Genomic DNA, 22,978 nt, shown 5'->3' on the forward strand with positions numbered 1-22,978 from the left:
ACGGTTCTCATTGGCTGATCCTAAGAGGCTGGGTCGGCCTTCTCGTTACCCACCCATTCGCCGGCCTCCCGGCTCCTCCCCCCCTGAGGTGTTCACGACGGCGATTGGAGGAAGCCCCTCCGAATATCCCCGCCTCCTAGCTTGGGGACCTTGCATTTCCATTGGCTGAGTCCTCTGCTCAGGCACCTCCCCCGCTCCGGCCGAGCTGTCATTCGTCAGCCCTCCTGCTCCATCCTCCGCCTCCGCTCATGAGGTGTTCGCGACCGCGACGAAACCGAAGCCCCGCCTCCTGGCTCGTGGAGGGCGCTCCCATTGGCTGAGCCCTTAGCTCGGGCACCTCCCCCGCTCCGGTGACGGACACTTTGGCATGAAGGGACGGGGGCCGAGCATTTCTTTCGCCCCTCAGTCGCTCGACGGGCCGCCGACGCCTCCGCGCTCGCCATGATGATGGAGTCGCTGCGCGTGCAGCGGCTGCAGCCGGGCGTCGGGGGCACGCTGCGCTCGCTGCGGCCTGGCGTGACGGCGGGAGCGTCCCTGGCGGTTGCCTCTGCTCCCCCGCCGCCGCTGCCGCCGCCCCCGCCGCCGCTCGGGCTGTCGCTCACCCTGGGGCCTCCCCCGCCGCCGCCGCCCCCGCTGCCGCCTCTCCCGCCGTCGCTCTTGCCGGGCGTGACAGCCGGATCCAGCCCCCCGGGAGCCGCGGCGACGGGTCCGCCCGCCGTGCTGAGGGAGGCCGTCGAGGCCGTCGTCAGGAGCTTCGCCAAGCACACGCAAGGCTACGGCCGCGGTGAGGATGAAGGGCTGCCTCGGCCACCGTTATCTGCTTTTCTCCTCTGGGCGTGTGCAGAGTGCCTGCCTCACCCATCCAGGCTCGCATAGTGGGAGCTGTTACCGTGTCATAAGCTTAGCCTAGCCTACCTGGCAGAGTTGTTTTGTTGTTGTAAGGATAAAGGCGGCGGGGACGAGCCTTACAGAAGGCCCAGAGTTTCTAGGAGGAAAAGGGGGGTGAAAAATGTAAGGAACGAGGTCCAATGTATCCCTGAGGGAAAATGGTCCCGCCTTTCCATTAGCCAGCTGTTTAAAAAAGACTGTAGTAAGCATGTGGAGTGGTCCTGTCTCTTCTGATGGACAGCTTTTTAGAAGCGAGGGCTGAAGCATGTGCAGAATTCAGTTGCCTTCTCTTAACCGCAGCCTGCCTTGCAGTGCTGTTGTGACATCAGGCAGAAAACTTCATTGCACTCATTTTGGTGCCTGCTATCTGACAACTATCTGACTTTTAGGAGACATCTGAACGCAGCCCTTTAGGGAAGTTTTTGACGTATGAGGTTTTATTGTGTTTTTAATATTCTGTTGGGAGCTGCACAAAGTGGCTGGGGAAACCCCGTCAGGCGGGGTATAAATAATAAATTATCATTATTATCATTAAAAATGATTTTGTTTATAGTCATTCTTTATTATTATTATTATTATTATAGATTACATTTATATACTGCCCTTCATCCTTAGATCTTGGGGTGGTTCACAGCATAAAAAGTTTAGATAAGCCTATTTAGATATGTAGGAATGTTGATGTGTGTTTTAATCTCTTTTTGGCTTATTGTTTGTTTGTTATTTTTTAGCATTTTAAATAGCTGATAATTTGGTGTGTTTTTCTGTAAACTGCTTTGCAGGTTATTGCTTTCTTTTTAAACCAATCAAGCAGTGTACAAATTTTATGAAACAAAAAATAAGTAAAGCAGAACAAGGGAGAAGACTTGCAGAATACCTAGAGCTTCTTAGAGGAAAAGTGAGATAGAAATGTAAGAAATGAAGTCAAAATGCCTCTGAGCAAAAAATTGACTTGACTTTTTACTAGTCAGCTGTTTACATTTAAAAGGTGAGCTGAGTGTCTTTCTTTGGTGACAAGCAACTGACTACTGGAGGAAAATTGTCCTGTGGATTTCAGTAAGGGAGTGTTGTGGTCTGGTGAACTGGGGAGCCCCAGTGGTGTGGATTCTTGAGTCGGGGGATCTTGGAGAGGGAAGACAGTAATTGGGGGGTGTTGGTACAGGTGTTGTGCACCTGCAGTTCTGGGTAGAGACGCCCTCTTCTTCCCATCTCCAGCCCTTGATTGCTTGCTAAGATTGCTTGCTTCCCGCTGATAATTTTAGTTGTTCATTGATTTATTTTAAGTATGGATGTTAGCATTTTTGGCTTCTAACTATTTGAAGTAAAAATAAGCTATTTAAATCCTACACATCTGAAGCAACCATTGTTTCTTCTGTAGCCTAATGTGTTATGTGGCTTATGTTAAGTACCGTAATTTTTGCTCTATAAGACTCACTTTTTCCCTCCTAAAAAGTAAGGGGAAATGTGTGTGCGTCTGATGGAGCGAATGCAGGCTGTGCAGCTATCACAGAAGCCAGAACAGCAAATGGGATTGCTGCTTTCACTGCGCAGCGATCCCTCTTGCTGTTCTGGTTTCTGAGATTCAGAATATTTTTTTTCTTGTTTTCCTCCTCCAAAAACTAGGTGTGTCTTGTGGTCTGGTGCGTCTTATAGAGTGAAAAATACGGTACACCCATAGGGTAGATGTCTAGAATGTTTGTTTTCAGCTAATGTTAAATGAAGGGGTCTTCCCCCGCCCTGAGAAAGTTTCCCATCAATAATGGCGAATCCTGTTCCCTCCCATCCTTTTTTTCAGATTGACTGTATTTTTTAGCAATGTTTTGTCCCTGTTTTTGGAGGAAATGGGGCCCAGGTTCTTCTTGTCTGTTTTGGGAAATGTTTTCTAGCCTGCTACAATTTTTATGTTCTGGGATAGTACAGAAGGCCCTAATTGTGAACATACTCCAGGGTAGCCTCAAAATGGGCCAATTTCAAGAGCTGTTTGGTTGGCTTATGAAATGTAGGAAAGGAGCAGTTAAAATGAGTTTTTGCAAACATCTATGTGGAAAAATGTTGTCCTCTGCTCCAAATGGGGAGACTTTGTGGCCACTTGGGGTGTCAGATGTTGGCCTACAGCAGCAGCAGGCCCAGTAGATGCCGCCTTGCAGGTTCTAAGCAGCGAATGCTTGGCAGGCAGTCTGTGACTTAAACACAACACTGCTTTCCTGGCTCTGAAAGGCTTTGAGGCCATGTGGAATCATTTATTCTTTCCTATTTAATATGCAAGTCAGATGTGCTGTCATACACAAGGTAGGGACTAGAGTATGTGATCCAAGGCCATAAACAGTGGATATAAATAACAGCCAGTGGTCTGACTGTAAACGTCCTCACTCTCAGGTAGGAAATGTAAAAATGAACTGCTGCTTTTCATACTTGTTGAGGACTTTGAAATATAATTTCTTTCAGTGAAATGCAATGAAAGGGGGTTTTGAACAATCACTCTGGGCAGCCCCAGTCAGCACAGTTGTAGTCCGAAAGTTCTGGAGGGCAAGGGTAATAGAGAGGTAGGTTTTTATGGATGTGCTGAGGTTTCCCGTTTAAGATTGGCATTGCTTTTGCTGCTGAACTGCAGTCCCCCACCTGTAAGATGTGGCATTTCTGTATTCTCAACAGGGCATCCAACGTACATTAGGGTATAGCAGGTTCGTAAGGTAACCCTAGCCCAAACCATTCAGGGCTTTAAAGGTTGTTAGGAGTTCAATGAACTGGACCTAGAAATACATTGCTATACAGAGCAAATGGTACAGCATCGGTGTTACAACTTCAAACTGCCTGGCTCCAACCAATGATTGCATTGTGTACTGGTTGAATTTTCTGTTTTTTCTTCAAATGCATTTCTATGTAGAGCACTTGGTGTCCCTAGTACAGTACATGGATAACTCAGTCTGCTCTTTCCAGAAAGCAAGAGCATTTGAAATACTGGAGGAAGTAAATTAGGGGTGTGTGTGAAAGAGGTCTCTATTTGTCCTCTCCTCTCCCTCTTCAGAGAGAATGTGAGAATGGATAGCAATCTGATTGGGCTTTATAAATGATATTAAGCCTAAAAGAGGATCTCTTTATGAGAATAGTTTGGGAAGAAAATAGAGGGAGTTGGGCAAATTCATAGTCACACTAGCTGTTTGTATTTATGGAGTGGGTTCTCATTTCAATTAACATAAACCTGGGTTTCTTTTTACTATGCAAATCTGCATAGGCTTTGTGTTTTGTTTTGTTTTGACTTTCTTTTTTTCCCTTTTTTGCTGCTCAGTAAATTCCAGTCTTATAAAAAACCAGCTAGTATTAATATGGTACATGGATGCTGATTGAGAATAGCATTCTGTTAGACCCAAGTATTTGTGAACCCTGGTGTTGAAATGTCTGATACTACTTCTGAACCAGCAGTTAAGGAGATTCGTGTAGCATACTTGCTTTACTTAGCATATTGCCTCTAGCTTTTCCTTCAGCTCACAAGTAATTGTTCTCTCTTCAATCATTTCCCTATATTCGGAAGGACTACATACACAGTCTTCAGATTACCTGTGTATACATAAGCATAGTCTTGTATAAATTAGCTTGTAGAAGTTGGGAAGACATCCTAGAGCAGTAGCTCATACTGTTTATATGTGCTCCAAGCCTGAGGTAGAACTGAAGTAACAACTTTCTCCCGAGGACCAAAGACAACTGTGTAAAACCAACTGTAAAAACTAGTGTGGACAGTGGCTCCTGTTGTAATCTTTAAGCACACTTCCATTCTAACATAAGCCAGCTTCATTTCCACAGTGCTTTGGACAGCATTGCTTTTCCATAGTCTTGTTGGAGCCAGTAAGCAGCCTCTGGAAAGCTGTTCTTCGTTAAGCTTTTTATCTCCTATGCGGTGTTTGCATACTTTGAGGAAAGGCTCAGCCAATTCTTCATGGAAACCTGGACATCTTAGACATCATTGCTTGCTTTTTCAAATGTTTCTAGCCAAAATAATTATTTTATTTTTCCTTGGGCTTTTCCGTCTTCCTTTTAAAATCAGAACCTCTAGGCTGCATTTATTTAAAATACGAGTTAGTAGAGTGGTCTAGGAGAAGCATTACAGCTTACACACAGTTTTTGTCTTCTTTCAAGATGTCACATTAATGGGGTTCTTAAGAATGCTGGTGACCAAGAAAGCATTGGCCCTTAGATATTGCAGAATGAATTCCATCTTCATAGTGGATTAATATATTTTGACAGATTGAAAAGTATCTCTTCGGTAATTAATCTGTGTTGTGCAGTATTGCCACAAACACTCTCGCTCTCTCAGATCATATTCACTTTTAAACAATAAATTTAAAACAATAGCACTGCTGCTTCTACATATTATATTAAAATGCAAAACAGGACTTTGTTTCTAAGCTCATGCATTTTTGCAATCTTAAATATGAAACTATTTTGTTGTATTTTTTCTAACCAAAATAGTCATACTATTTGTGCTTAGGCTGCTAATGCTGGTTTCCATCTTCTAGGGAAGTACTAATTTTAGTTAAGGAGTGTGGCTGCTTAGCATAATTATCCACTGTCTGGCCTCATGCTTCTTTCACAAACATAACACTTTGCAGTACAAAGGGGACAGTGTGTAATGGGATCTTGTCTGGGCTGAGAATAGAACACCCATGCTCTGGCTACAAAATACCATTTTCGCTGCTTTCAAACATCGCAAACAGACACAAACCGGTTGGTTGCTTTCTTGACACATGATGAATTGATATTGTGTCATGAAGATTCTAGATAAATAATGTAGGGGTTTAGTGGGATAAGAGGGCAAGCTAATGGCCATTTCTGAGAGAACAAACACATGCAGACAATTCTTAGAAGCATAGTGAGCAGTATTACTAAAGACTATTCACTCTGTTTGGCCATAGCCATTTCCACACTGAGCTAGAATGCTATTGTTTCATTTGGTGTGTATTACTGGGTAGACCCATTGCAATTAATGAACCTAAGTTAGTCATATCTGTTGGTATACTCTGAGTAGGACTAGCACTGAATACCACCCATATACTCTAGAGGTATGCTTTTTCACTTAATCTCACACTGCATACATGGGAGTGGGGACATTACAGTGCAATATACATCCTTCTGTCCATGGGTGACTTATGCCATCTGTGGGCACCAGATTATCCAACTGTTGATTTCAAGCATCATAACATAAATCTAGAGTGTTTCTTTACCACAGAGCTATTTAGTTCAGCTGATGGGCTGTTTTTAACAGTTAAATTGACCCAGCTCTGAAATTTTCTCTCCCAGTTTTTGATGCATGAGTAAAGCTGCCCTTTGAAAATAACAGTTGGGCTTTGGTAAGTGACCTACCCGGGTGTGTGTGCATATTTTATGTGTCACCCAGGGTAGAATCTGCTTTAGGGGAATTATTTCGATTGAATTTTTTTGAGCAAGCAAATAAAAGGCATAGTAACGTAAAACTGCTAATATATTTGATTGTGCATTATGGGTTCAGTTGCTCTGTGATAGCTTGACAAAACTACTACAGAAGAAGACTTTAGGTCTCCTTCGGAATGAAAGTGCATGTTTGACATTAGTAAAAATAAATTTTGCTTGCCCACATTTGAATTCCAGGCATTCAATGGTTTCCCATACAGCATACTGCACAGATTGTCTATGGTTTCCTGTGAGTTCCTTTCATTAGTAACTGCTGTGTTTGTTTGTGTGTGTGTGTGTGTGTGTGTGAGTGTGCATGCACATGTGTATAAAGGAAACCCCAAATTTGAAAAATCTCCATTAATAGTCATTCCTCATAATCTTGCTGAAACTATTTTAGCAACATACGCATCTATTATTTCTCTTCTTCCTAGAGCTAATCAAGCTAATTCACATTAATATGAAAATTCTTTTTCTTTGCAGTAGATTTGCATGGAGAAGAGAGATGATGGTGGTTCTGAAAAATCTAGATTTGATGCACCCCACTTAATCAATTTCTGTTGCTCCTTGCACTTCCACAAATCATGGTGTCCATCTGGATTGCCTAGATAGGGTGGGCTGGAAGACACCGTTTTGCAATTGTTCCAGTCCATCCTGGAGGGTAGAGCTTCAAAGATGCTGTTGGAATTTGACTACTCAACTTCATCAGCGTTGGCTAGTGAGGTCTGCAGTGTTCTACCTCCATCCTCTGTTTTGCTTAGCATCTAAATGCAGCTACTGTACTTGGAGAAGTTGTCTGGAGAAGTGGGATTGAGTGCCATCAATATGCTGATGACAAGCCCAGTTACTGTACATTAAATTCTGGGGAGGCAATAGAAGTCCTGAATGAGCTTGATGAAAGACTGGATGTGGGTGAACAAGCTGATACTGAATTGAAATAAGGCAAAAGTATCTCTAATTATCTGAAAAGCTGATTTGGGGTTAGGCATCTAGCTTCTGTTAGAGCTGATAGCACTCTGCTTGAAAAGCCAGGTTTATGCGTGCTTGTGCTCTTGATCCTAGTATTGCTCCTTGGTACCCAGATGGTAGCTGTGGACTTAAATGGTTTTGTATAGCTGAGTCCTGTGTACCAGCTGCATCTTTTGCTGAGCAAGGCAGATTTACCTTTTATAAAACATGTCCTAGTAATGTGAATCAACCTTGAATTTATCAAGAAAGATAGGTCATAGCATTTTATTTAAAAAATCTAAAATAAGTTGGATCATTGTAATGTGCTCTTCTTAGAGCTGCGCTTTGAAAAGATCACATTCGGTAAATTTTAACGGGTGCACATTGTGGCAGAGTTGTGACCAAAACATTTTTTTAAGAAAGAGATCTAGAACATGGTTGTTGTACCAGATTCTTTGTCTTACAGTTTATTTCCAAGTGAAGTTCAAAGTGCTGCTCATTTCCTTTAAAGCCCTAAATGATTTAGGAGTAAGGCACTTGAAGGTTGCATTCTGCCCACCTACATAGCTCTTCATTGGAGACCCAGTTCAGTGTTCTACCACCAAGTGAAACTTTTCTGTTGACAAGGCCTTTATTTTTGTGGCTTTGTAACTCTCTGCCCAAAGAGGTGGGTGGTCCTAATAAAGGCATTCTCCTTCTGTGGATTTCTGATATTTTTTCTATGGTCCAGTATGGCTTAAGAGAGCCAGTGTGGTGTAGTGGTTAAGAGCGGTAGGCTCGTAATCTGGTGATCCAGGTTCGAGTCTCCGCTCCTTCGTATGCAGCCGCTGGGTGACCTTGGGCTAGTCACACTTCTTTGAAGTCTCTCAGCCCCACTCACCTCACAGAGTGTTTGTTGTGGGGGAGGAAGGGAAAGGAGAATGTTAGCCACTTTGAAACTCCTTCGGGTAGTGATGAAGCGGGATATCAAATCCAAACTCCTCCTCCTCTTCTTAATTCTTTTTTTTACATCTTAAAAATACTTGTATGATGTGCTATCCCCAAATCCTTAAATTTGCCGAGAAATACCACATATGAATCTTGAATCAGCTGCTTGCTTTCTCTTGTATGTCTGTTTCAAACTCTAGCACAGAAAAATATTATAAATTGTGCTAGGTGTGTCTGGGCAGGTCAGTCAGACTATTAATGGATGTTCTTAACCTGCCCACTCTCAAACTATTTTCAGTTGCATCAGAATAGCACACAGGGCATTATGCAGTAGTATCTTAGTTTTTAAATGTCAAGAGGGTGCCTAATTTTAGGGGGAAATGAGTTGCAATTTCATGCTCTAAACTTTTTTCTGCCTCAAAACAAGTCCTTTGAGGCATTTTTAAAGTCAACCTGAGTATAGTATTGTATGCCTTAGAATAACTTTTACTCAGTAACTATCACCACAGGCTTTCCTTTCCCCCTCTAGCTTTGGACATGTCCCAAGGATGCTGAACGTCTAAGGCAACATTCTTCAGATTTGGCTGCTGACCCTTGGTCATGGTTGAACCTGTCTTTGTATCTCTCTTGGGGGTGGGGGGATGATAAGCAGCAAATGATGATTGTAGATTATATTCCTCTTGCTGCCTTCTGTGTAAATACTCTATTATGATATATGCCTCTTTCTCTATTTTCAGTCAACGTTGTGGAAGCTCTCCAGGAATTCTGGCAGATGAAGCAATCACGTGGTGCTGATCTGAAAAATGGTGCTCTGGTGGTTTATGAGATGGTCCCATCTAACAGTCCTCCTTATGTCTGTTATGTCACATTGCCTGGGGGGAGCTGTTTTGGCAGTTTTCAGGTTAGAATGTGTTAACTAGATGTTTTGATTACTTTTTGTTGTGGTGGTCTGGAACTCTGATCTGGTGGGGTCGATTAAAAGTTCCTTAGGCTGTGTACAGATGGATTTAGTGGAGCAAAGCCAGAAAATTTCTCTTCATACCACAACCATGGCACTAGCCCTGATCTAGTACAGGCAGCTAGAGAATTGTCAAATATACCCTGTGGATATGAGAGCTGCTCCGTGGTCTGTGTGTGTGTGTGTGTGTGTGTGTGTGTTTCATCATGGACACAATCTGGTAGGCACAACAGTTAACGTGAAATGTGCATGCATCTCTTGCAGTGGAGCTAATTATGTTTGGGAGGGCCTGATTATCCCCAGCAAAATGGTTCTGGATTTAATGGTGACTTACTGGGCAAAAATGGTGTCTCTTTTTAAGCTCACCTCACCTAGGAGGTTTTGCTTGATAGATGCCATCCATTCCTTTCATCAAAATATGTGGCCTGTCTGTACGGGAGTGTTATCTCATACGGTGGATAGCTCAAAACCAATTTTCCCATGTGCAGGGGTGTGTATGTAGAGGCATGCTTAAGTTTTTTGCCTCTAATTTCTAAACCAGTGCTACCTGTTCATACCAGCAGGCAGTCCTTGTTGGGAGCATCGTTGTGGTGTGTGCATGTTTGATTTCTGTTCTGCAAATGTGACTTCAGCATGCAAAAAATTGGAAATAGTGTTGTTTCACACACCACAATGATGAAAAGTATTGCCAGTGCTCCTTCAGCAACAACTGGTGGAAATAGGCATGCTGAATCCTTTCCTTTGGGCTATTGGAAACAAAATGGCTAGCTTGTTTTCGGGTGAGGTGCAAATGGAGGTAGGGGGTGTGGCAATAGATAGCACCCAGCAAAACATCTCCATACACTAAAAACCCATACAGTTGGGTAACTTGTAATTTTCTATTCCATTTTTACACTTAGCAGGCAGTTTGGGGAAATCCAAGTTTGGGGGAAAGTGTGGGCTGCCAGTTAGAAGAGCTGGATGTTATGTGGATGGATACTACAAACACTCACAAACTGAGACACAAGCAGCCTCAAGCCTGCATTAAACTTTTGTGTGGATTATCCCTTAAAGTCCATCCAATTGCTGTAGTAAATCATAAGTCTCTTGATTGTCCAAGACCAGTGTGTGAAGCATTATGGTGTAAGTGCCATTGTGCCATAAACTTCAATATATCTTCCTTCCTACCTCAATTTCAATAGGTTACAGACTTAACACTTGGAAGTCCAGGGTGGCCCTTACTTTTGGCTGAACCCAGGCTCTGTTTAGTGGGCTTAAAACAGGTATCCTAAACAAGCAATCCTGTTTTCTGAACTGCCTACCCACTTAGAGAACAGCAATGGGTGTTTAGAATAGGGTGTTCACAGCTTGGTTTTAGCTAATTAATTTTGTTGACAGACCCAGCTGTGGTATTTCCTTCTCCAAATAATATGTGCTGACTTTAGCTGCCTGTGTAATTCTTGCATTGTAGATGACTGGAGTTTCTGGGTTTAAAGAGCCCGTTCCTAATGACTTCAGGATGTTGGAGAGCACCATGTCAGCATGCATAGCTGCAACCTAGTAATTTGGGGTAGAAATACATACTTCATAGTATGTGGGATCCAACTGATCTTGGCTTTTGTGATTCCTGTTCTTAAGCATGCCCTGTTCTTCTGTTTCTGCCCACCCCCTAGTTTTGTCCTACCAAAGCTGAAGCCAGGAGGAGTGCAGCAAAAATTGCACTGATGAATTCAGTGTTCAATGAGCATCCGTCCCGGAGAATCACAGACGAGTTTATTGAGAAGAGTGTCTCAGAGGCTCTGGCATCTTTCAATGTGAGTGCTTTTCAAAGCCCTGCGGCTATAATTGGTGGGGACAGAATTGCTGGGAAGCATCACGACTCCATGGGAAGGGAAATTCTTTGCATCTGGAAACCCTTATTGGCAAGGTTTCTAACAACTCTGGGAATGTCATCAAAATAAACTGTTAAACACCCACCCAGCCCATGCTCTCTTCTCTATTGAATGCAGAGCTTCTCCCAGTTGCATTTTTGTTAATTTGCCCTTGACACTTTCACTACACCCTGTGTGGAAGCTCTCTGGAGTACTAAACTGTTCTAATTCCAGAGCCATGCAAAAGCACACCAGAGTGTATGGGACAGCCTTGAGCAAATTGCTCTCACCTCACTCTTTTCTCTATAGTGGGAATAAAGCTTTTCAGTGTTGAGGAAAAATAGAATAAAGATCCTAAAGCGCTATGCAATTGTGAGATCATAGGTTTAATTACACTAGACACCTGTTTATCTGAAAATAAAGTTCATATATTTTTGTGTTTGATATCTTCTGCATTAATTACCCGCTTCCAGAAGGAGTAGCTCCAACTATCACCCAACCATTGCTTTTCTGCTGTAAATTACCAGCAAAATTGGAACTGCCTTTCTACACAGTTGCTTTTTCTATGTATACATTCTGCTACATATAGAAGTAGAGTGCCACAGAGTTCTGTCCCAGGCCTAGTGGTGAGGTTATGCTCATTATATCTGCAGATGACACCAAACTGAGTGGTGCTGAAGGCGTCTACACACCTGTAGAGATTGTACTACTCTACTGCTCTATGGGTTGTGGGGGGAGTCCTGACTTTCTTTAGTCTGAGAATAGAAAAACCACAGGGGGGGAAACAGGGTGACAATATTTGGCTGATGCCCTGTAAAATGTATGACAATTCCTCTCTAAATGCCTAGTGTAAGCACTCAATGCTTGATTAATAAGACAGCAAAATGTATTGAAGTTCATTGCATATCTACACTCTAAACTTTTTGTTGTGTACATATTTAAGCACCAAATAATCTTAGGAACCATAGTATGGTGACTAGTGGGGGTTTGGCTAAATTGCTAGCCATACTCTTGCTGAGCCACAGTTCTAGGGACTGGGAGTGTGAATGCCTATTAAACTAGATGAACTCTGGTTTAGTTATTTCTGTGTGAGTGTAACTGGAATGCCTGTTGTGTGGCGTGAGGAAGCTTATTTGTGAACCATCAAATTGAGACGTAAGAGTCATTCTTAAATAGCTTGTGTATCTTTCTTCAGCTGTCCTGCAACCCTAAGAAAATGGCTATGTTTACATGTTATGCTAAACCATGGATTAGTGCTATGTGTGTGAGCTGGAATGAGCCTGAGCAAAGCCTTGAGCTTGTGAATTCACCCTTCCCTCTCTTTTTCGGGTATGGACAAGAGACAGAGTTTGCCAGTGTTTCAGTTTCTCTTAATCTCAGTATAGTCATAGTTTGTTTATTTATATACAGCTTTCCCCACAAATACATTTCACTCAGAGCAGTTCACCAAGACTGCCCTGTCTGAGAAAGAAGGATGTCTATTAAACATCACACCCTTGCTTGTATCCAAATGCTGTGGAAATACCTCTTTAGAGGTCTGTCTGCCCTAAGCTCCTTGAATGTTTGTCTTTCTTGCAGGGCAATAGAGAAGAAGCAGATAATCCAAGCACAGGCATTGGTGCTTTCCGCTTCATGTTGGAGTCAAACAAAGGAAAGTCCATGTTAGAGTTCCAGGTACTCTTTTTAATATGATTAATCATTCCTCCGGGGCTGGCCCTACCATTAGGCAAAGTGAGGCAGGAGGGAGCTGCGGCAAGTTGTTGGGGAAGAAGAGGAGTGTGTGCCATGTCTGCTACCTTGTCCTAGCCTGTTGCCCTCGGGCGCTGTGGAAGACACATTCTCATTTTTTCTGCCAGCCTGATCAATCTATGTACATGGAATGAGAGGTAACTCCGCCTTGTACTTTGCCACAGGCAGCAAAATGTGTTGGGCCAGCCCTTCATTCCAGCCTTGTGTGCTGTATGCATACTGGGACCAGTCAGGCTGCATTAAAATAAAAAAGGGCCTATTAAATGCAAAGTAGAAAGGGAACCCAAGTGGTTTAGTAATGCAGTATTTTTTTCCAGTTCAGACACACACTGCTGAGCAGCAGAGGGCTTAATTTGCTACAACTCAGGAAGATTAATATTTTAAGACTAACACCTCTGCAGTTAGCTTTAAAATAGGTACTTAAGGGATTAAAGCATGTAATCATTTGGGCAGTAGAATGAAGTGATAGCTTTTGAATTTCTTACCAACTCTAAATCCTCAATCTTGTGACAATTTAAGGAATTTATGCTTTGTATTTATTCTGCTTTTAGGAGGAGAGAAATTTGTCTAGTTCTGTCACTCCCTCTCCCCCCCCCCGACCACTTCAAAATTGTTAAGAGTTGTGATGGAACACTTAATTATTTTTCTGCCTGTTGTAGCAGTTGTAATGCACTGTGCTAGATGCTATATGATTTTTCATTTTCATTTTATTGCTTCTTTTATTTTTTATTGATGGTGTTTGAATTTTGTAGAATTCACATTGTAATACAATAAAATGCAGTATAAGAAATAAAAGAAGCAATAAAATTAATAATTAATATGAATATTTAATGTGATGGATGTGCCGTCCCCCTTCTTCAACCAAAATCCACAGACATGCTGTGGACTACCTGAATCAAGCTTATGGGCCATTGGTGGCCCATGGACCACAGTTTGAGAACCCTACCTCTAGTTTATACTGTAGTGGGACTTGAAAGCTTAGTGTCTGTGAATGGCAGAGGTATCATGCAGGATGCTTAAGCAATTAAACCTTAAAGTGCACTGATGGAATGTGAACGTTGCTTATTGTGTGTCTAGGAAGAAATCTCTGATGATCACTCTGTGCTAGCAGCACACTGAATCGACAATAGAGAGACATTATGTCAAGGGAAAATTGGGCCCCAGGGTTTCACTGCTAGGGGCTGGAATGGAGCCAGATTTGTTTTTTTCTTTTTCTTTTTGAAGGCAGGTGCCTCAGCCTGTGACTGCAAATCAGCTTCCCTGGTGCTGATGTCTCCTTCTCTAGTTATGATAACATTGCAGTAGGTTAGCAGAGCAAGGTTTATATTAGTGGCCCTGCTTATACAGAGTGACTCAGTTGGTTATGTATTACCTCCTGCTCTTGCTGTATTTATGGACCTGCCTGCCTGCCTACATGAGGGAGGTTTATGGGATAGTTTTTGGCCTGAGGTTCTGCTGGCCTTCATGCAGTTTTGTAGCTCTAGGATTCTTAGTGGTACATGCACATAGAAGACCCAAACCATGAGAATCCCTGACGGTCTTCACAGTAAGTGTCAGGGTATTTTCCCAAGGCAGCTGGAATGGTTCTTCTAGGCAACAGGCCTGCATTGTCTTGAACTCTATCATGCTGCATTTTTTGCTAGCCTCCTGGGACATACAAAAGGCCTTTGTAAGAGCTGGGATTTTCACCCATGGCGCTGTGATCCCTCTGCCATATGACACTGTTTTGGAGAAGAACAGCTGGGGAACAGTTAAGCTGGCACTCAATCCCTCTCCCCACCCCAAATACAAAAACTTACAACAGATTTGTGGAGGCTCTTGGCTTTTCTTTTATTAGGGGCAAATGCACTTAGTAGAATTCTGCCAATAATTTTGGGTGATACCAATTTTTTAAAAAAATGTTTTTATTTATTTTCCATGGTACAGAACATACATTCTGAGAAAACAATTGTTATAACAGTAAACAACAAACAACTTGTTCCGATATGATTATTACATAGCATGACAAAAGTCTGAAAAGTTTCTTTTTATTATTCTAAAAGATCATGCCACAACGCTATTGACCATACGCTGGTGTACCAAGAATTGAAGTTAAGCCCAACATCTGGCTAAGTGGTCATCCCCATGTTGACGATGCCTCACTCAATATTTTCATGTAGATGTTAAAGAGTGGGTGGGTGGGAGCAAGATGAAGCCTTGTGGGATGCCTTAGAGCTGAGCCATAGTAGGAGGTGAAGGTATCTTTTTCTCTCTCAGAACATCTAGCTACACTTCCTCTGAGAAGCATTTCACCCATCAGTGGACATCTCTTTAATTTCCTTCTCTTTGCTTCATTAGTGTTGAAACAGTGCTTAAAATTGGACTGCTTTCCTTTGGCAGGAGCTGATGACCGTCTTCCAGCTGCTGCATTGGAATGGCAGCCTCAAAGCCATGCGAGAAAGACAGTGCTCACGACAGGTAAGCAGAGCTGCAGATGGGATTCCTGAACCTTTGGACTGACAAGCCTGTCTTCTGTGTGGGATTCATGTGGCTGGCAGTGGATTCTCCCAATGCAGTATGGGAGGGTGAACCCAGGTGTAACCCATGAGCATCTTTGTAGTAAAGGCTTTAATATGTCGCCACTTGCCTTCAGCACAGGCTGGGTAAGCTTCCCTATTCAACAGAGTTTATTTGAGCATACTCACGTGGGTTGTCATGGGGCTAGTGAATTTCCAGGCAGGCACACCAACAAGAAGTGATTGCCTAAGCTTTCTTGTTGCTCCAGCCCTCACTACTGCATCTTAGCCATGTCTATCTGTGCCAATCAATTTCTGTTTGCCCAGTCTTCTTTGAAGTCCTGCTTAAAGTATGCACCATCATCTCAGTGGCAGATGGGCTGGCTGTAGTGGTTCCTCTGTGGTTGGTCCCTGCCCATTCCATTCCACTGCCCTGGTATTTGGGAGACACTAGTTTCATCAGTCAAGTGCTCATCTGCTGATCTCTCTCTCTCTCCCTCCCGCTAGGAGGTGTTGGCTCACTACTCTCACCGTGCTCTCGATGACGATATAAGAAACCAGATGGCAATGGACTGGGTCAATCGGGAGCAAAATATCCCAGGGGCTCTTTCAAGGGAACTGGCCTCAACAGAGCGGGAATTGGATGAAGCCCGGCTGGCTGGGAAAGAGCTGCGGTTCCACAAGGAGAAGAAAGACATTCTGATGTTGGCAGCTGGCCAGCTGGGGAACATGCACTCTTCCAACTGTTGAGAAACCCCAGAGAGCTGTTCTGTTTCCCCTTCCCTTCCCTACACTCTCACTTCACAACCAACTTGCTAATGGGGTGTGACCTAGAGCTTGTTACAAAATTGAAGGGGGCAAAATGTCCAACCAAATTCTTCTAATTGGCTTTCAAATTTTTCTTACGTTATTAGTCATGCAACATGCTGTTTGGATTTTGGATTTTTAAGTCTAATCTGGTTGTAGATTGTTGAGATTTGGCAAGTGAATAACCTGTATCGCCAAGCAGATAGATACACCCACCCCCTATTTTACTTACACACAAACACCATTTTTCAATATACTTCAGCCAGAGAGAAATATCTCAAAATCTGAATGTTGAAACTTGGTCAGGTTGAGTTTGTTCATAATTGAGCTTCAGTTCTAACCTGAATCACATCACTTAAAGAGTGTGCACAGATGCCTCTTTTTGAAGAATAGGGGCCCATTTGCACATTTTAAAAACCTCTTTGCTAAAAAAAATATTCTGTATAGATTTTATAATGTACTTGGATATTCTTAGTTATCTTTTTTCTCTTTGGGATAGAGAATTTCTTATTGATTCACTTTAGAGCACATTTTTAAATGTAGCCTTTTTAGTGTTAAATATACTAATACTCATTTAGTCCTCAATTCTATCCAGGTACTATACAGTATTAAGTGGAAATGTAGCATTGCCAAGAGGATACTAGTTTTGCCATGGATATAAGGCATAAACTGTATGTTAGGCAAATGTATTCCTGCAGTTTATGTAGTTTGATACACTCCTTTTCCCCTTGCCACCTGATAAGCACAGCACTTAAAACACTCCTCTTCACTGCTCTCGAACTACTATTAAGGTTTTTATTTAGTTGGTTAATGGCATCTTGTTCTAGCTGGTGTCTTGATTGCAAGGTTCCACAGAGTTTGAGCAGTTCCCTATTGCTGCAAGGGACGGGGTGTATCTCGTCATAGTGGCTGCATTTGCGTGTCACTGTGTAAACCGTAGTTAATGGCTGGCTGTCATGTCACTCCTCCCCTAGCACAATTGGGAGCAACAAACCACAATCTCTGACATAGTGTTACATTTGAACCAGAGATACTGGGTTGCTTTTCTCTCTCATAAGTAAAATACAACTCATCTAGTTGCGCTTCATGAATGAATTGCGTTCATGCTTGAGTCGCTTAAAGGAGCTTTCCAGGTTGTAGAGATTTGAGTTCACTGTGGGACATTCCACGCCAAATCACCTGGTGCCATGTGCTCTCACGACTCAGATTTTCTTCAAAAAAAATTTATGTGTAGATACCTATGAGATAACCTCAAATTAGTATTTTAAGATTTTTTTGATCCAAAATTGGGCGCAGGAGAATTTTTGACATTTTTGATTTTCGCACAATTTAGGCTAATGCACTTTCTGCATTAGTTTAGAAAAAACCTCCTGTTTTGCTTATTTTTCAACCGATTGGGCTTATTTTGGTATCAAAATAAAGCTAATTGTGGCCTCTTTAAAAATAAGGTATAAAAATGGTATCAGGTGCCACAGAAAAGGGTCACCAACCATCCAAAGTGAATTTTTGTCATTTTACTTCTGGTAGGTTCAATAAGCCATAGCGCGCAAACCACAACTGACACGTGTATCAATCTTGAGTCGTGAGAGCATGGTTGAGTGTTAAAATCAGATGATTTGGTGTGAAATGACCCCTTTATAATGAATCTTAATGATGAGCTCCCTGCCTTTGGCATTTTAGTCTCTCTCTGCTTGCCTCTTGCAGGGAAGGAAGATAGATGACGTGTTGTTGCTAAGGTGCTCAGCTGATTTATAAGAAAAAGCCCTGACTCATTTTCTTTCCCTGCTAGCTTCAGCTTCTTGATGAATGCAGAATCATAGCTGCCAACGTTTCCCTTTTTATAAGGGAAATTCCCTTATTCCGAATAGGATTCCTCCCAAGAAAAGGGAAAAGTTGACAGCTATGTGCAGAATCCTTTGATTGGGTTGCAGATACCATAGGCTTATCTTGAGTCAAAGGGGGAAGCACTTCTTTGTTGTTATGGTTGTGTTTGACCTTCATATCAGAGCGCTGGATTCAGTTGGTGCCTCAGAGGGGTCTACTTCCATGATTTGCTTCTGTGAACTGTGATGTGTGCAGTCCACAAATCATGCTATTTTGGTTCATTTCCAATCGAGCAGCCTCCTGTGTCTTGGGAGACTGCATCGGCAGAGTGCTCTGTGAGTTAGCCTGTCACACAATAGCTAGAGCTACTTGTTTGTAAGTGAAGAACTGTGATTGTGCAGCTGCAAGGAGAAATGCCTCTTTGTTTGAGCAACATTAGAAAGTTACAAAAATTTGTAGAATACAAACTTTATATATGTATGCACTTTTATATAAAAAAGAGAGACTGAAACTAGGAGCAGGACTCTTAAATAGCAATACTGACTATGTATATAGAGAAAGTTGCTTGAAGCTTCAGAGACAGAAGTGCTCTGCAGATCACGTGTAATATGAGGGAAAGCTGATGTAGATGTAAGGGGGAATCATGTCAGCCACCCAGAAGCCAAGATCACTCATCTGCACTGTGAGGAGAGCATTGCGTGTTCTGTGTCTGACTTTGTCACATCTGCCTGGTAAAGAACTGCCTTCCAAAGCACACCCTTAAGATTTGGGACTAAGACAGTATCATGAACTAGCAAAATGTGATGTTTAAGGATTAAAGGGGGAAATAAAATAGGTTACAGAGGGGGACTAGGCCTCTCAAGAGTGCTGTGTTGTGACACTTTGGAATAATCTTCCTGATTAACAGTGCAATCTAAGGAAGTCCTGTTGAGTTCAGTGGGGTTTGTTCCCCTTTAAGTGGGTACAGGATTGTAGCTCTAATTGAGCTTGCTTGAGATAATTTTGTTACCACCTAACACTTAAATATCTTAAGTTGATACAGTAACAGTACTACTTCCAATTTTCAGTGCGTAATTTGAGGTGAAATTGGGGTTATAATCTACTTTATTAATTGTGAACACAGAACTAGGGGGTGACAGTTACTTCCAGGTTGATGCTAAATCCAGTGGAATCTTTTGTGTACATGGCATTGACTTTATTTTTAAAATTGCGTAAGGAAAATAGCAGTAGTGGTGATTCTGACTCGGAGCTTTATGTAGTTTACTTACGGGAGGTGGGAAGCTATCCAGAAGCACAACTGTAGGACTGTGTGATTGGGGAAGGGGAGTATTGGGCTAACATTAGTGCCGTTTTGAGTGTTTCCTACCCCAGATTTTCAGGGTCTGACTTGTCATCAGACCTGTTGCACCTTAACCCATGTGCAACAGCATTCCTGTAGCCTTGGGATTAATTGTCATGGTTACACTTTAAAAACACTTCACTATTTACAGGGTAGAATAAGAGTTTAATCAGAACATCCTTGATGTTGCCTTTCTGGTCTTGACATTGGGCATGGAAGATTATTTGTAGCTGGAGGGAATGAGGGGAGGCAGAAGACAGCTAATGCAAGGCATTAGCTTACCCTTACTGTGAACAAAGATCTTGGAACCCATTGATTCTTTCTACTGAAAGGGAAAATAGCCTGGCTTCCTGCAACACCATCCTGGAAGTCATTTTGTGTTATAATGTGTTTATAGTAATTCTTCTATCTCAGAAGATAATCTTCCAGGGTATTGTCACCAGGAATGATGGAGCTAGATGACCTGTGCACTCGGACTATATTTTAACTAGAACAGGCCCTTGAATTGTTCCTGCCTTGATCAATTTGCCTTGTTCAGCACTCAAAGGGCAAAAGACATTTAGTAGAAAAACAGTCTCAGCGCTGACAGCTGTATATAGCAACACATGGTTTGTGATACTATTGTTGAGTCCTTTTATACAGTAATTAAAACTGACAGGCCCTTGCTTATAATTGTATCTTAAAGGAGATTGGTACAAAGTGAAATTGCTGTCTGGGGCCCAAGAGCCACAAAATATTTGAACCAACGTCAGCAGGTAAAACACCAGATTGCTTCCCCAAGGTTTTTTGTAACTTTCACATGCATACCAATCCTCACAACTGGCATTTGGGTCCTAAAAGAATGGTAGTTCTGCAAAATGTGGGTGAGGAGAAAGGGGTGTGTCAGCTGTTAATGCACTTCTGTGTCCTTTGTGTGCTGCTTAGGAATGCAGTTGTATACAGGAATAAGAACTTGGTGCTTCAGGAAGTGTGGGTAGGATGCTCTGAATTAGGCATTAGAAGCTGAGGACAAGACACACACACAGAGGGATCCAAGTTAAGTCATGACTAACCTGGTTTGTTGGTTTCAAGTAGACATACTAACTTAGTCTAGATACAACTCTATGTGTACAGGATTATTTTCCACCTGGCAATCACCTTACTGAAGCTGAGGGCCTTTAGTCTCTTAGCCAGATGGTGTATAAGCAGGTGTATAGTCCTTCAGTGAGGCTTTGCAGTCAGACTTCCAAACAGTTACTTCATAACTGTGGGAACTCAGACTACCACTCTTACAAAGGGAGAATAGACAAAGGGCTGCAGAAGATATGTGGAGATGGTAGTTCCATAGGGAGCTCAAGAAGTGGCATTATTTTGGCCTCCACACTATGTCCATTTGTATACCTGAAATAATAAATCAGTCTTGTCCTTTATATATATATTTTTATATACAGCTTTGTTTACACAATAGTATTAATGTTGAAATGCATTTATAAAGTTGGCTTATAAATAATCCTTTGACAGTTTGTATATGAATGTCTCACTTGCCTCACTTACTACTTTCTATTAGAAACAAACTATGTACAGGGTTTGAGTTTTTCCTTTCCAAACATGTGGCTCTTGAATTTTCCTTGCGGAGAGACCTGCCTACAGATGTTTGCCTCTGGGCAGGCCCCAGCTGTCACCTATAACCTGATTCCCCACATCCCCTCCTTTTGGTGCTGGTTTTCTGAATAAGTTGCCTTCCTCCTCATCCTCCTCTTCATTCAATATTTCTACTGTCCAGGTTTTCAATGCTGTTTTTTTCTAGTTCAGAGGTTACTGTACCTAAAATAGTTCTACATACTGTCTGCCTTTTCTTTTACTATAAGCGATAAAGTCCAGTACTTAATTTTGTAATGCCTAATTTTATACAATAAAATAGCATTTTTTTGAATCTCTGCTGCTCTTGGTTTTTTCCTAGTTAGAAATTCTGCCATTAGATTTGTCCCCAAAGCTTGTTCTGTCAACAGGTTAGAGCCTAATCTGTTAGTTCTCTCTTCCTTCCCCCACCTTCTTAATGATAAGCCTTTGCCATTTGGCTGCAAGAGCTTAAGAGCTCCAGACATCATCCTGTCTGCAAAATTAGTGCATGGATTGATAGTCTAGACTAGAGCATGGGTAGGCAAACTAAGGCCCGGGGGCCGGATGCGGCCCAATCACCTGTCAGCATCGCCCTTGAGCCAGTGCCACTAACTGGACTCATCCACTTCAACCCCGACTGGGCTAGGCGAGCTGGGTAGCACTTCCAGAGACCACCTTCTGCACAGGAACAGGTCAAAGTGCTGTGGACTCACAGCTTAGTGTTGTGAGCACTGGATTCACTCCCACAAGAAGACAGTCGTCGCACAGCAGAGTATAGCAGAGTATAGCAGAGCATAAACAACTCGGAGAGCAGCTCTGTAGAATATTTTCTTTATTCTATCTACAACTATACAAACTATATACAGAGCTAAATGAGGTCTAAGCATAAATGAATGCTGAACTGCACTGAGTGTCTGCAGCTGCTCTTAGCAGCAACCTTATCTATACGCATGATCTCTAATACTCAGTCTCTCTCTCTCCGACACACTGACTGACTGATGTTAGGCTGGAGCAGAATAAGTAGAGAGCAGAACACCGCCCCTCCTCTCTGGAAAATCACCAGACTCATCAGCAGATTCTTGGATATGGGAGGGGTGAAATCTCCTCATCACCTTCTAAATCTGGCCCGCAGACGGTCCGGGAATAAGTGTGTTTTTACATGAGTAGAATGTGTGCTTTTATTTAAAATGCATCTCTGGGTTATTTGTGGGGCATAGGAATTCATTCATTTCCCCCCTCAAAATATAGTCCAGCCCCCCACAAGGTCTGAGGGACAGTGGACCAGCCCCCTGCTGGAAAAGTTTGCTGACCCCTGGTCTAGACTGGCATTGACATTCAGGAATGGCTGCCCTTTGTCACTCTTCCTAAATGCATGATCTTTTTTCTTGCAGTGAAAGGGAATGCTTTTGGGTGCCCTTCCGTTCTTTAAAACATGCTTCTCCTGGAGATGGAAAAGGGGGAAATTACCCCTTCCTCAGCACATTTTTTCCTTGGATTTTGAGCTGCATCAGAGGAGCACATGAAAGGTCTAGTTCTTTCACATTAGAAGTCTGTGCTTTCCCCCACCTCCAGGGGCTAAAAGTCATTTAACTCATCTTGCAATATCTTCCCCTTACAAATAACACTTAAAGCTCATCTACCTCTCATCTTCCCTTGGTCAAGGTATTTAATAGCCAGCTGTGTAGTACTGTTAGGTACTCATCCAAAAATGAAAAAATGGCTTTCTACTCATGGCTGTGGGACTTGCTTATAAATCAAAAGATTGTCAAATTCCTTTGCATTATGCAAATTATTTGCTAGTTACGCTAATTTCTCTAACTCACCTGCACACTTCAGTTTATTGCGCTTATTTCCCAACTTCTAAAGAGCTCTAGTTGGCATACACATAGTTCTTCCCATTTTATCCTCACAACAACCCTTTGGGGTAGGCTACTGGCCCAAGAGCACCCAGTGCACTTCGTCATCGGGTGTGGATTTGAACCCTGGACTCCCAGGATCTAGTCAGGCAATTTAACCACTGCGCCACACTATCTGGAAAGATAGCCACGGGTAGGGTCCTTCAGAGTCCCCTTCTCCGTGTTAAAGATCCCCTTCAGTCTTAGCCACACCCCTCACCCTCATTTTACAAGCTGGAGCCCTCTGCCCGCCCTATTTCTCTTTTGGCCCTTCTTCCCAC

General features: G+C 42.6%; 1 protein-coding gene across 1 annotated transcript; it reads left to right on the plus strand.

Annotated features, from left to right (window-relative positions):
* The first annotated feature begins 364 nt into the window (after positions 1 to 364).
* Positions 365 to 21,115, plus strand: LIX1L (limb and CNS expressed 1 like). The gene is made up of 6 exons (XM_080984465.1): positions 365 to 784; positions 8,919 to 9,082; positions 10,792 to 10,932; positions 12,568 to 12,663; positions 15,118 to 15,195; positions 15,741 to 21,115. The coding sequence occupies exons 1-6, from the start codon at positions 442 to 444 to the stop codon at positions 15,981 to 15,983; spliced, it is 1,065 nt and encodes a 354-aa protein (XP_080840591.1). The 5' UTR covers positions 365 to 441; the 3' UTR covers positions 15,984 to 21,115.
* The last annotated feature ends 1,863 nt before the right edge of the window (positions 21,116 to 22,978 follow it).

Source organism: Podarcis pityusensis (assembly GCF_964106645.2).
Source record: "Podarcis pityusensis genome assembly, chromosome: 16".
Lineage (NCBI taxonomy): Eukaryota > Metazoa > Chordata > Lepidosauria > Squamata > Lacertidae > Podarcis > Podarcis pityusensis.

Excerpts from the sequence above, each read along its gene's own strand:
- LIX1L (XM_080984465.1), top strand. The coding sequence starts at position 442 with ATGATGATGGAGTCGCTGCGCGTGCAGCGGCTGCAGCCGGGCGTCGGG. Across the intron at positions 10,933-12,567 it reads AGGCTCTGGCATCTTTCAAT|GGCAATAGAGAAGAAGCAGA; the intron begins GTGAGTGCTTTT and ends TCTTTCTTGCAG. Across the intron at positions 15,196-15,740 it reads AAAGACAGTGCTCACGACAG|GAGGTGTTGGCTCACTACTC; the intron begins GTAAGCAGAGCT and ends CCCTCCCGCTAG.